At 40.4% G+C, this 15,401-nt stretch overlaps 1 protein-coding gene across 1 annotated transcript in view; it reads left to right on the top strand.

Moving 5' to 3' along the window:
* Positions 1-15,401, top strand: part of Nlg3 (Neuroligin 3) — a 639,972-nt gene that overhangs the window by 545,634 nt on the left and 78,937 nt on the right. The window contains exon 5 of the mRNA XM_068230271.1: positions 7,232-7,383. Within this exon, the coding sequence (XP_068086372.1) occupies positions 7,232-7,383 (152 nt within the window). The remainder of the gene's footprint in view (positions 1-7,231; positions 7,384-15,401) is intronic.

The following is a 15,401-nucleotide window of genomic DNA, read 5'->3' as shown; positions in this document are numbered from 1 at the left end:
TGGTTTCCCATTTTCACGCCAGGCAAATGCTGGGGCTCTATATTAATTAAGGCCGCGGCCGCTTCCTTCCCATTCCTATACCTTTCCTGTCCCATCGTCACCGTAAGACCTATCTGTGTCGGTGCGATGAAAAAAAAATAGCAAAAAAAAAAAAATTATAAGTATCAAACAGCAGTGTGATTTATGTAAATCCTATCTTCTGACAGATTCAGATCTTATATATGAATTACCTCCAGAAGTAAGATATCTGAATTTCCTAAATCGAGGGGCTTAAAATATCCACCAGACATGTCAATAGAACTTGGAATTGAGGTGTACAAAGTATTTTGTGTGTTAGTGTCAGATACTGTACATATAAGATGGTACTTCTAAATTCAGACGATCCTAAGTGTGGCACAAAATCTCTGGCTTTGGAGTCAATGCAGTTGACAGATTCCCTAGTCATTTGTAACTGCGGGAAGAAATTGGAAGACCTGGCCGGACAGTGTGGGCCTATTTATATTTGGGTGATTACATTTTTAAATAACTTTTCCAAAATTCACACCGACTTGTGTATTCAACAAAGTGCTTCAAAGAGAGCAGACCTACTCCATACTGGTGTAACTTCCTGTAAGAGGTCCAGGAAAGCTGCAGTGTTCATGGAGTGGAAACAGTGAGGTACAGAAATAATTTATATTTGTAACTAGCGAATGTACCCGTGCTTCGCTACGGTATTCTACATTGTATTCGAATATCGAAGTAAATAGTGTGCATGCAGTAAATAAGATTGTTTTAAAATTGCATGTCTCTTAGCGTTATCCGAGAAAGAGCATGGGGAGGTCCCCGTACGTTGTTTCCAATGTAAAGTGTTTGTTATGGATTTGTGATATAACGGCAGGCTCACTTGCCTACTGGCATTCACAATCAGGTTGGGAAGTTTACATTATAATTGCAGGCCCCATTGCCTACTATACGGACATAATCGATTTGGGGAGTTTTCGTTAAAATGGCAGCCCCCCTTTCCTACTTCCAGACAGATTACAGTTTTTATTATAATGGCAGGCAATTACCCTACTATCACTCGAAATTGAGTTGTGCAGTTATCATTATAATGCCAGGCCCATTTTCCTACTTCCAGCCAGCTTACTGCCAGTCACACCAAGTTGGTGAGTTTCCATCAAAATAGCAGGCCACTATGCCTAATGCCAGTCACATTTTAGATGAGGACATTTCTTTATAATGGCGGGCACCCTTGCCTACTGCCAAACACAATCGGGTAGGGGAGTTTTAAACAAAACTGCATGCTCACTTGCCTTCTGCAAGTCAAATCGAGAAGTGAACTATTCATTACAATTGTAGATCTTCCTTACTAATGGCAGTTACACGGGAGTTGGAAAAGGAACCCTTTCATACTGCCAGTCAAAGTCGGTGTGGGGAGTACTGATTACAATAGCAGACCCACCCTTTCTCGATCGCTACAATTCGACATCAGTGAATATATATAGATCGACATACGAAAGTATATGCGTGTTTACAATATTGAAGACCTTCATTTACAGATTAACTGCTACTAAACGTACGTCATATCGACAAAGGATTATAGCATAAGACACGCCGGATTTAGTGGCCTAAATCGCTGGTCCTATGATATGTCATCTATTCTTGGGTCAGATTGAGTTAGAAACGTGGAACAGGGTAACGTTCTTGTAAGATAATCTCACATTACATTACTTTTCGGATAATTATGTGACAGCTACATACATAGCATTTGGCTCATATATGGCTACTGGGTGGGCCAATTTTCGTGAAGAGTTTGATGATTCTGTATTTCATATAAGTAATCGAAGGTATGAATTATGCATGTGAAAATTCCAAATTGACTTAACATCCATTAATAGAGAAAAATCAGACGTAAAAGGGATACAGATACGGCAAAAAGTCATAAGACCAAGGTTGTAGATCATTCCAAATAGAACGGAGATTGTACAATCCGTTATGTGATAGGAATTTCCGAAGGTCTGCACCATCATTAAAATTGCCTGCATATTTCGATATTCTTCGGGGATAAAAAGTGAAAAATTTAAAGATCTTGGATATTTTCCGTTCGTTACAGGCTAAAACGTATAATTTTGTCAAATTTCAATTATCTTCTTTTTCTTCTGGCAGATTATGCCGCAATCTGGATTTCGGGCGAGGCGGGTAAAAATTAGGACTTTCAGGAAACTAAACCAAAAATTATGCAGATGGTCATTATTACCCCTTAAACGGAAAGCTGTACGAAAATTTCGCCAAAATAGTCAGTGTAGAGGCACGCAGTCGTTACGATTTGATTTATATAGATAAGGAATCTGCTCCATGTAAAACACCTTTTTGGCTATGTCCGCTGGACTTAACCTGCAAAACTGACCATTCATGATATCTCCCTTATTAATCCTCCTGACGAAAAAATGCACATGAAAGAAAGGTTTAGAGGTGGAATTCCATCACGTTTGGTCGATTTCCAGTCAGGTTGGTCTTGTTCTGTATATATTGTGGAAGAATAAAATCACCATTTCGGTTCCCTATAAACCGCCAGTCCATTCCGGAACATGAAATGTTATTTACGTTTAAAACCTACCTTTGGACAGGTGGAAGCTAAATATGAATTTTGGTTCGAATGTCTTCAGTAGTTTTCAAGTTGTAAGGAATACGCTTTACACGCACCCGCTCGTGAGTTAAGTCCGATGGGACTTGTACAAAAAAAACTTCCATTAATGATATCTCCCTTATTAATCCTCGTATCGAAATGATGCACATGAGAAAAAAGGTTTAGAAATTAATTTCTACCAAGGCAGGTAGATTTAAATTAACGTTGGTTGTGAATATTTTGTGGAAGTGCAAAATCACTGTTTCGGTTTCGTATAAACCCCCAGTCAGTTCAGGGATTTAGAAACAATATTTGCCCTAAAACCTATCAAGGACAGGTGTATTCTAAATATGAGTATTGGTTGAAATACATCCAGTAGTTTGTAGCACTCGCGTACATACGGCGTAATTAAGGAAGAAAATAATACAGTTAAGAAAGTTGAAAGTAATAGAAAATGGATTATAACTGAGGACAGCCGTATAACGACAAATATGTAAATGCCAAGTTAATGTATTGGAAAATCAAATGCCCCTCAATAAATTATGCCAGTGTGAGTTATGGATATAATAAAGCGGTAACAGAGGAGAAATTTAAGTCCATTGATTCCTAGGTAAACAAATAATAAGAAGATGACTAATGGTGTTATTACTTAATCTATTCGAAGGCGGTTATAACATCCAACGATATTCCGCTAATATCCCCCAGATAGGCCTATTGACGCCTCTCTTGCCTTCTACCCAAGGAACAACCACGAATTTAAAAACATGATGAGGAAAATGGCAATACGTTACTTCCCTGCTGGCATGCAGTCAGAGACGTTGCCATGGTAACCTGTAGGTTCGTTGTCGGTCTGTCGGTCACTCAATGCAGAGCGTGGTACCAGCAGAAAATTGTAAATTTCTCCGTCATGTAAAGAGTAAGGTAAATTATGAACATAACGAAAGTTGTTTATAATGAAGAGACGTTTCACGTACGGTAAACGAAGTTTACAGAAAATCAATAGTATAAGAGAAAATGGAGGAAAACCATTCTGGTTTTCCTATAAACATCCGTCTATTCAAAGATTTTAACATGATATGCATATCGAAACCTTCCCCGGGATGAGTATACTCTAAATATGAAGTTTGGTTGAGATCTATCCAGCCGTTTCGACGTGATGTTGGAAAAACCATTCTGGTTTTCCTATAAACTCCCGTGTATTCAAAGATTTTAAAATGATATGCATATCGAAACCTTTCCCGGGAGGAGTATACTCTAAATATGAAGTTTGGTTGAGTTCTATCCAGCCGTTTCGACGTGATGGTGGAAAAACCATTCCGGGTTTCCTATAAACCCCCCGTGTATTCAAAGATTTTAAAATGATATGCATATCGAAACCTTCCCCGGGAGGAGTATACTCTATATATGAAGTTTGGTTGAGATCTATCCAGCCGTTTCGACGTGATGGTGGAAAAACCATTCTGGTTTTCCTATAAACCCCCGTGTATTCAAAGATTTTAAAATGATATGCATATCGAAACCTTCCCCGGGATGAGTATACTCTAAATATGAAATTTAGTTGAGATCTATCCAGCCGTTTCGACGTGATGGTGGAAAAACCATTCTGGTTTTCCTATAAACACCCTGTGTATTCCAAGATTCTAAAATGATATGCATATCGAAACCTTCCCCGGGAGGAGTATACTCTAAATATGAAGTTTGGTTGAGATCTATCCAGCCGTTTCGACGTGATGGTGGAAAAACCATTCTGGTTTTCCTATAAACCCCCCGTGTATTCAAAGATTTTAAAATGATATGCATATCGAAACCTTCCCCGGGAGGAGTATACTCTAAATATGAAGTTTGGTTAAGATCTATCCAGCCGTTACGACGTGATGGTGGAAAAAACCATTCTGGTTTTCCTATAAACCCCCCGTGTATTCAAAGATTTTAAAATGATATGCATATCGAAACCTTCCCCGGGAGGAGTATACTCTAAATATGTAGTTTGGTTGAGATCTATCCAGCCGTTTCGACGTGATGGTGGAAAAAACCATTCTGGTTTTCCTATAAACCCCCCGTGTATTCAAAGATTTTAAAATGATATGCATATCGAAACCTTCCCCGGGATGAGTATACTCTAAATATGAAGTTTGGTTGAGATCCATCCAGCCGTTTCGACGTGATGGTGGAACAGATAAACAGACAAACAAACAGACACGAACAATTTTATTTATATAGATAAATAGTAATGGTAATTGGCTGCATGTTTTCTGTCAGTGTGTATGATATGAATGTTCCAGTTGACCAGAAATTGGATAAAATCGCAAGAATGTCTCAAAGTGTTAGGCTGTGCTCACGCAAACGAAGGTATATACGCGAGAAATAGAACGTTACGGAGAAGGATATGCATTGTATGTCAGAATTAACAAATATTTGAGGATAGGTTTTGGTTTTATAAGGTGTTAACAGTTCTTTAAGTAATTTAAACGAGTGTGTTATTCAAGCGAGCGTATGCGTATCGCCTTCAAGTCCCCCCCAAAGCGTGACGTCATCAGAGGTACAGTACGGCCTGGACATAACGAAGGCAGTGTTCCATCCCTGACCAGGTCACTGACTGGAAAACAGGCTGTAGCTTTTCTTTCAACTACGGCACTCTATGCAATACACGTATATATTCATTCTTTCATATAAGGACGTATATAATTGAATGTATTCAACACGGCATTTGCATGAAATGCACGAAAGAACATGCTGTGTAATCACCGTGTAACAGGAAAATACATTTTAAAAGTTGCCATAACCAATGAAAAACAAACTAAAAGGCGTTTACTTGTTTACGTGCTCAACTCTCCTACAAATACGGAGCGAAATGGCCGCGCAGTTAGGGTCGGGAAAGTGTGGGCTTGCATCCGGGAGATAGTGATTTCGAACCCCACTGTCGGCAGTTCTGAAGATGGTTTTCCGTAGTTTTCCATTTTCATGCCAGGCAAATGCTGGTGTTGTATCCTAATTAAGTCCACGATCGCTGCCTTCCTACTCCTAGCTCTTTCCTACCCGATTGTCGCCATAAAACCTATCTCTGTCAGTGTGACATAAAGAAAAATTCTATAATAAAAATTGTGAAAATAAATCTCCTATAAACAATTATGAAGCAGAATAATAGCGTATATCATGGCGATATACTTGGGAACAGAACATTACGGTCTCAGTTCCTGGAAGCGAGCTGGAAGCCAGCTGTCAATCACATCCTGCACCCTGCTTTGTTAACGAGTTCTAAGTGATCATTGTTTGGTGTCGTCCAGTCTTTTCTCTGTCTTCGTATCGAGTGCAGTGGACGATTTGGCAATTCCGACTGCGGTAGACGTAATAAATCCTATAAGCCGCTAATAGATGCCGGCCTGGCCCTGGAGAGTGGGGGGGGGGGGATGTGAGGCGAGGTCATGTTTTGTCCCCAAGTATACTTTATCGTTTCTGTGGCATAAGTTTCATGTTTTTATACATTTAATCAAAAGAAATAGGCTAATAAATCACTGTGTCAATCGGCATATAGTTTCAACCATTACGTGTACCCCAAAACATGTAACTGTGCCTGTCCTCGGTAGGCGTGCAGAGCGCTGAGTCAGCATCGTGAGGAAGTACAAGCCGACTGAGGGGAAAAGACCTGCGTCCACCTGCACAGGTATTTCTAGCCCGTGTACTGCACTTACGGTGGGCAAGATTTGACACCCGTGGCTTGGTCGAACAGCTTGTCTCCTTACTCCCAAATCTTCCCAACAAGATTCTGATATCCTAATATTCAGAAGTAATTGTCCAGGAAACTGACTGCTATACGCCATGATGGATGTCTGGATTAAATCGTTAGAGTGTAAATAAAGACTTAATGTTCGTTTTCTCCTGAGGTTATGTATAATTCAAGGGCTGTAGATAAGGTAGGGACAACATTTAATGAACTGACAAGTACAATTGCATTACATTCCTCCAATAAAGTCCAACACCTTTAGCCAAATATCGAGAAGACGTTGGGGACAGTTGACAAAGCATCCTCTGTTGATGACAGCGCCGGGGCGTCCTACTGCGCGGAGGTATGTCATGACATCGGCGGTCTCGGAGGAGTTCTTTCAACTTCGGAAATAGGTCGAAGTCACAAGGATATGTCTGGGGAGTAGGGAGGATGTTCCAACAGCTCATTCCAACCTGCACGAAACGCCTTAACCCATGTTAAGGTAATGCATTCTTGCCATAAGCTTCACGTAAACCTCGATAACATTCTGATGCATTTTTGCCATGGGCAAGCTCAATTTTAATCCACGGACGCTGATCGCATACTTTAGAGCGGTGAAATCAACAGTCTTCACTTCAATGTCACACAGCAACAACACTCCCAACTGGAGGCCCGTCAAATGCACACTACGCATCGACAAGAGCGCAACCTAACCGCTTCCATATCCTATTTGCGCATGCGCGATCTCCTGCGAGTGTCTGGACTACGCTGCCTCTACTTTATTTCCAGCCCTTGTAGACCAGAAGCTGATAATTACAGGACATGTTTATTCCAGTATACGTCATGTAATGAAGAGAAGACAAATTATCTTCTGCTCGTGATATTTCATTCTTGACCTTAATGTGGGACTATTTCTGTTTCAGAGGCAAGGCTGTATCCACGGGGAAGAGCTGCCGTACGTGTTCGGAGCGCCGCTAGTAGGAGGTCTCTCGCACTTCCCAAGGAACTACACCAAGTCTGAAATGTTGCTTTCTGAAGCTACAATGATCTACTGGAGCAATTTCGCCAGGACGGGGTATGTACACTGACATCTACCTTCAAAATGTGTAATTACAGTCACAACCTTGACTATTTACAATGTGTCCTAGATTCGTCCGCAAGTCTTTGCCATGGTTTTCATTGTGGAGATTGTTCCTCAGATGCTCTCACTTCCTCAAGATTTACAGTTCAGTATTATAGAAATTACATAAATAACTATTAAGGTAGTCAAGGCACATTCGGGATAAAAATTAAAATGTTTTGCAGCCACTCAGGGGAGCAAAAGTGCATTGTCACTTCAACATTAGTTGTATTTGTAGGTTCAGTAAACTCAGTGTTGATTTAGGGCATTGCAGCAAAACGTTCTAAAATATTGAAAGTTGTTGAAATCTCCTGGAGGCTAGGTGTACTATACACCCATATTGACTTAAGATATGAACAGTGGCAAGTAGGAAGGAGAGTAGAATTCGAGCCAGCGAAATGAAATACCTAAGAATTATGATAGGAAAGACAGATTGAGAAAAGATGTATAAAAGGAGAAGGGTGTCTAGAAAAATGTAGACACTCTTTGATAGACATTATCAATGTCACAAAATTATATACCGTTACAATTCTTGCAGCACAGGGTAATGTTGGTTTATGTGTTCAAAGTGACCTCGATTAGAAGCCGAACAACGTCCATGCCGCTGAACTGCTGACCGAACTACATCTGTCAGTGTTGCCAGTGTGAAAACCGCTGAGGACGCCGCGATGGTTTCTCGTAGCTCGTTCACTGTAGATGGCGTATGTGGATAAACTTCATTTTTCAAGATCCCCCACAGGTAGAAGTCAAGAGGTGTAAGGTCTGGAGACCGCGGTGGATACTCAGTAGCTCCTCTTTGACCTATCCATAGTCCAGGTATATATAATATACAACTCATCAGTTACGGTACCTTCAAAGAAGAATGGGCCAATGAAACCGTGCGATGACAGACCACACCACACATTAACACCGGGTAGATTAACATGTTTGTCCAAGTGAACGTGAGGATGTTCAGCAGCCCAGAACAGGCAGTTGTGGCGGTTTACAGTAACGTTCAGTTTTAATTGTGCCTCGTCAAACCATCCCTGCAAACCGTTCATCCTCGCGAAACATGCCTTCAAACCACTCGCAGTACTGCATCCTTCGATCCGGATTGTCCTCGTTCGTAGCGTGCAGCGATCTTCGAAAGTACACATTCTACTTTGCAGCCTTCAAAATTCGTCATACGGTTGATCGGCTTACCCCGCTTTCCCCTGCACCCTGATTCAGAGTTTCTTGAGGTGACCAAGTAAAATGTTGCAGGACAGCAACGCTGGAAGCTGGACTTGTTGATGTTCATGGTCGGCCAAACCTTTCCTTATACACATCCTGAACAGAGCCGTCGGCTTCAAATTTATCCCGAATACGATAAATTGTCGTACGTGTTGGTGGCCGATTTCCCTACACATCACGCCATTGCCGTTCTACCTCCATCATGTTTTTGTACTTCCAGTACCACTTCAATACGGCCTTGCTTTGCTCAAACGAGAATCTTACTTCATTCATTGTTGCACTGTCATCCTCTGGAAACCGCGCGCCAAGATTGTCGCGCCATTCACGTGACCATCATCTGTTCAGAAAATAATGGACTACGCTACCGCGCAAGAATTGCAACGATATGTCATTTTGTTCCAAATATATTAACTATCAAAGAGTGTCTACATTTTTCTGGACCCCTATGTATATCGTCTTCCTGATCACTACCACTACCTCAAATAATAACAACTATTGAAGCGGTACTGGAAGTACAAAAACATGATGGTTAATTAAATGAGTCTGTAGGTGTTTCTCTGTGTATCCGGTTTTCCCTGTCATATTTGATTCCGGCAACACTCTCCAATTTAATTTCATCTATCATTCATTAATTATTGCCCCAGAGGAGTGCGACAGGCTTCGGCAGCCGTCACAATTACTATCCTCGCCGCTAGATGGGGGCATCATTCATTCCATTCCTGGACAAATGACAGGAAACAGACTGAGGATTGTTCAGGGTAAGAATACAAGCTGATTGTTGTATTGTTAACATTCACGATTGTCGATCTAATTACACCAAGAAGAGTCAATGCTAACCCACTTATTCGTAGATTAACATGCGAATAAGCTCTGGTTTGACAATGGTTTACTTTCAACTACATGCATTTCTTGCTTTCGTAGTAGAGAAAAAACTTAAGAAACACAATAAAGACCCTTGGTGGTTCGCATTACGCGAGATATAATGACGCAAAAGGCTAAGAAAAGAGTTTGTAGCTCATTTTAAGCGAAATTCGTGCTAAGCGAGGAGACTGTCGATAAGAAATAATTAATTCCCTGCCGGGACCTAAATATTGTTCGCGTGAACAGAGTGTTCGTCCTAAGTGAATTCGTGTTAATGAGGTTTAATTCTATCTCTATTCTGTGCAAATAAACAGGTGCAAGTGTCATATGATCAAAATGCCTTTAAGCAAAATGCGCGACCATAGCAATCGTGCAGGCTGGGATGTGAAGTATTTACGGATGACCATGACGTGTAGCCTGTGCAGCTCTCAATGTACTGTTGCTAGGTAAAACTACGTCACACAATGTGTTACATGGCATTATTTCCTTGCAATAAATGAAATTCATATTTCAAGGTCTGTTTGATTGTAATATCTAAGTTAAAATATAAAATTTCAACCTATACATTACTATATAATGTAATCTTATAGATTAATTAACATATATTTTAATGTGCATGTTTAGACTCGTTGAGCCATCGCCAGCATTGAAAAGTACATACATAAGTGTATATTATTAAGCTTTAAAATCTGTTCGAGATAAAATGTGTACATTAAATTCTGTGCTTTAACATAATGATGACAGTAAGATATTCTGAATAAAAATATGCTTCATCCACTGAAGACTTTGTTTTATAAATAGTAAAGTCTGTAATATTGCCGTTGTCTCACATATAATCAATACGGAAATTGAAATGCTGGCTGGATAATATTCTTCAAAACTGTGGCAGAGATCCACGTATTCGTTTTATAGATGGGCCTTTCCAATACTGATGATGGCTCAAAGAACCGAAACATGTACATTTTAAAATTATAATATGTTAATTAAGTACCGGTAATATAAAATATTAAATTATATAGTAAGCTCACCGGACAAAACACTAGTCAGCCCTGGGGAAATCATTACAAGTATAATTTAATACCATGTAACTCCGCCTCTTGACTTGATGACCGCCTGGATTCGGTTAAAAAGTGAGTCCACAAAGTTGCGCAGGTACGACGTCGCATCCAGGTTAAGGCACTCGCTAAGGATTTGATCGCACAATTCCACCAAATTGCGGGGATGCTGATGTCGGCGTTTGACGCGCTGTTCCAACATGTCCCACAGATTTTCAACGGGGTTCAAGTCAGGTGATTTTGCAGGCCAATCGAGATGTAATAGGGTCACATAAGCGTCCAGCCCGATTAACTTTGCTGCTGTCATCAATAGCATACTCATCATGTAGATCAGGGCCTCTCAGGGTGCTTGCGGCTGGTGCATTCACTGTGCACGGTGCAAAAGACGACTTCGCTTGGCTGAAAAGAGTGCAGACCCCCCACTCCTCGATTTGGAGCAATAGCGCTGTCTCTCTCTTTTCCCACGCCTGTCTCGCTCGCTCCCCCTATCCCCCTCTTTCTCACTTGCTCCGAGCCAAGTTGAGCCGACCTTAGCCGAGTAGTCCAGAGCCGAGCGGGACCGATGCACTGTGCACAGGAACTCTGCGCCGCTGTTTGCACGCGTGAGAGTTTGGGCATTTGAGGGGCCCTGATGTAGATGTTGACTGAAAGGCAACACCTGACCATCCAGAATGCTTAAATAAATATCCAAGATACGAAAAACACCCCCTAAAACATCACAGACCCAACTCCGGCTTGAACCTGACCTTACACACGTCCAGGATGGAATACTCCATTTGGCCTTCGGTACACTCGACCACGTGCGTCATTAGAATACAGGAAAAAATGTGATTCGCCAGACCACATTACGTTCTGCCACGTTCGATGGCTTCTAGCCCATGGAAATCGCGCAGCTTGATATGCGTGGTGATGGACTCCAAACGTTCATTGCATGTTCCCATCGCAATGTTCTCTCGCTAACAGGTTGAGATGGATTTTCAATCATTGACTGCATCAATTCCTGTCGGGTTTGGAAGCGATTTTGATTCACAAGTCGTGAAACGCGTCTCCGATCCCTATCAGTCAGGATCCTTTTTCCGACCTCATTCTGACGTCGTATTTTGTTGCCACATTAGTAAAGCACTGCTCGTACACACGATAAATAGTCTGCCGCGAATCACCAACAGATCCAGCAAGTGCGCGCACCGTATGGTCGTGGACACCTTTTTGCCACTCTGTCACCGTGTTGACGTGCGCTGTCCGCTTGAAACATCAATGTCCCACTGATCGCCATTGCCTTATAGCTCACGTGCAATTGAACACGGGACATGTTCGCTACGACATCTATACAGCTTTCACGATCCATCTGTGCGTGCGCACCAGGTGACTAACTTTTTGTCCGGTGACATTACTGAAGAGATTGAAATTTCACTATTTAGTCACCAAAATATTCAGATCTCCCCCAGCTCAAAGGCATATTTACATCAAAATGTGTAGGGGAGAGTCCTACAGTATCGGCCATTGCCGGTTCTCGTTTTAGGTGCTATATGGCAGTAGCTTACAGGTGGCATATGAAGGATGCTACATTCCCGCGTGTCATACTTTGGGGTTTTCGTTTAGCGTTAAGTCTTGTGTGAGATGTGAGTTTTGTAGATTGGCCGGCTTACGATCGCGCGCGAAAAGTTATTTTCAAGCCCCAGGTATTCTGTTTCCAGGTAAGCTTTTGATTTTGTTTATACTTATATATTATATACATTCCTTGAGGACGCTATAGCCGGTAAGACTTTCACGACATCGTCTATTAAACAATATCCAGTTGGGGAAGTTCCTTCACGTAAGTGTCGTACAGTACCGGCCAACCATATGTCTTCCAGTACCGGCCAATAGGACTTTTAAAGAAATAAAATGATATCCACTTCTTATCACTTTCCATAGCGAAATGACACAGAAAGGGGGTAAAATAAAATGAAAGTGGATCGAGGACGGGATGAAGATGGCAATGAACTAAATTATTTCTTACAAAATGACTGCAAGGCAAGCTGCTGAGGCTTTTAGTGCGTCAAGAAGTACGTTAGGAGATCGTCTGAGAGCACTTAGAGTGGGTGTGGCTGTAGATCTAACTCCTCAGATGGGAAGAATTAAAAAATCCGTTTATTACGATATGTAAAATCAGTTGGTTACTTATATCTAGAAAATCTTCATGTCCCTGGGCAGGAAAAAATTGTACAATTAGCATTCGCTTTGGCCGAGCATTCAAAAGTATCTCACCAATTCAACAAAGAAAAGAAAACTGACGGAAAGCAGTTTTATTATGATTATTATGTAAATACTAAGGAGATGGAAGAAGACACATCATGCATTATTTGTTGTGAGTCATTGGATCAAGAATGGGCGCAGTGTACCAAACGCATGTTGGATGTGTAGACCACGAGAATATTTTGCATTTTATTTGTAATTATTGCAAAAAATAAATCAAACTTGAATTTAGTGGATGTCAATTCCAATAATTATGTGTTGTCGAGTTCTTTCTGTGTTTGTTTAATATAAGCAATGTATTAGACATATATATCTTGGAAAATAGTAACTGGCCAATACTGGAAGAAGATTTTTGTAGTCCTTGGAAATTAAGCTTTGTTGTATTTTTAAATATTATTAACTTTTGTTAAGATTTTATGGAAATTACACCCTTACATTGAAATAGCATTTAGTAAAGTACAAGATCATTGTATGAAAATCTCATACCGTAGAGCATTTTATTTTTTATAAGGGAAAAAGTTAAGCTGGCCGGTACTGTAGGACTCTCCCCTATACTTCCCGCCACTATTGAGGTTCATAAACCTATCTGTATTATTATGTTGTTTGTATCTATTATTAAGTGGCCTGTATACTAACACGCCCCGAATGATCAATTACAGGCCACTGCTTTAGACTGCAGCACACGTCAACAATATGGATTGCCACATGCTGCTTAATTTACATTCTAACAACTGTGTCGGTTGGCCTTAAGAAATATACCTCTGAAAACAATAATTAAGTCACGAAAGGTAAAGTTATTGCCACTCTCCCGCACCTACCCCGAAAAAATATGAAATTATAAATCTGTCACATCATTATTACTAGCTCTAAATATGACAAGGTTGAGAAAGAATGGCTGAGTGGTCACGCATTTCACAGTGCCTCAAGGAGAAATCGTGCAACAGTAACTAACATTTATCTCGTCGTAATTATGACCCTTAACCATATATTGCATCCAGTACACGCTCTAAAAGGACCTTCTGGTCGAAGGGTGAGGTCACTTTACGGGTTGATATATTTTCAACACAGAATTATTTCTTTCTTAAGTCTGCTGTACACGATAAAATTCAAGACTTCACAAGAATTTCCAGTAGCCTACTTCATAAGTTTACTTGTGAAATCACTTTCAATACTTCACCAGTCTTAAGAAGTCTTCAAAAGTGTTGAAAGTGAATTAAAACATTATCTAATCGATCAAAGAACTTCCAAGTATTTGACAGAATTGACCAATGGAATTCAAGTATATCTGCGCACATTTTAGCGATAGATTTACACCCTAATGCTGAAGCGGTCGATCTCGGCAATCTTCGAGATTCGTACAGGCAATCTTTGAAACACAAACTATGAATCGTTTATGCATCGCTGTGCGACGTCTGGCGTACACTTTACGTACTAGTATCTTGTTATTTACACAGCAAAGCCAAACTATAGAATTCACTCTAGGAATAAGATTCGCATCGAAAAATGTTATATAATGTAATATAATGTGTGTGACACAGTTGTTGGCTTAAAATAACAAAGGTTTAGAAAATTCATATCGATCGATCATATTATCGATTCAAATAAGATTTCATTTATATTCAGTTGGCAGTACTAACGGAACCGGAAGTGCTCCCTCCTTACTCCTCAAACCCGTACACAAATCTATCGATAAAAAGTGCGCCGATAGTATATGTCGCCAGGCATGCTGGGATTGCCGGAACAGGAGTCATAACAACAAAAATGGCTTCATCTATCACGACTGAGGGATGTTATGTGTGTATTAATCGCTAAGTATGAGGCATATCCCTGCCTATATTCAGTGTATTGTCTAGAGTACCACAATAAATGAAATAAAACGGCGCTGTATGAGGAGACTGCAAGACAAATGTCGCAAGGAACTGGACAGTTTTTATGTTTATTACCGTACAGTAACCCATAAATGAACACCATCAGAAATATTCGATTTATGACGATCTTTGCATGTTACTATCATTAGTAGTAGCAGTAGCGAGCTCTTCCAATATTGGAAGACGTTTAAGCAAATAATTCAATCAATTCTTCCATGCGTTCTTCTTGTTTTTCCAATAGGTTTTCATTCTTCCGAGAAGGCTTGTTTGCGTTCTTTCGATCACTTGTCTGTACTGCTTTTGTTGTGGTTTCTCTGATGTAGCTTCCTAGTTATTTAATTTCTGCCTAAAGATGTCTCTTTCTAGGATGTCTATTGAACTTATGTTTGCGTGTTTAAGGTCCTTTCAAAGTTCTTTAAGCCAGGGTGTTGAGTTCTTAAGCGAGGTTACATAATCTATTATCCTCTTTGTCAATCGATTTTCTGGTAATCTACTCAGATGGCTGAAGAATTTAATTCATCTTTTCCTAATGATCGTCCTCTCTTCCTTCTTTATTTCTTCATTATTATTGTTATTATTATTATTATTATTGTTTTTACATCGTTATGCCCTACTTAGGAACTGGATTGAACCTTCTTAGCTGATTTGTTGACCTCTTCTCCTCCCAAAATCTCCTCATCCTCTCGCTGAGCTGCTTCCTTCGATCTTCTGTCCAAGTTTGGGTTTGTCTTCAAACTGGCGA

Source organism: Anabrus simplex, chromosome 14 (assembly GCF_040414725.1).
Source record: "Anabrus simplex isolate iqAnaSimp1 chromosome 14, ASM4041472v1, whole genome shotgun sequence".
Lineage (NCBI taxonomy): Eukaryota > Metazoa > Arthropoda > Insecta > Orthoptera > Tettigoniidae > Anabrus > Anabrus simplex.
The sequence above is the reverse complement of the archived record's forward strand: the minus strand, read 5'-3'. Positions and strand labels throughout refer to the sequence as shown.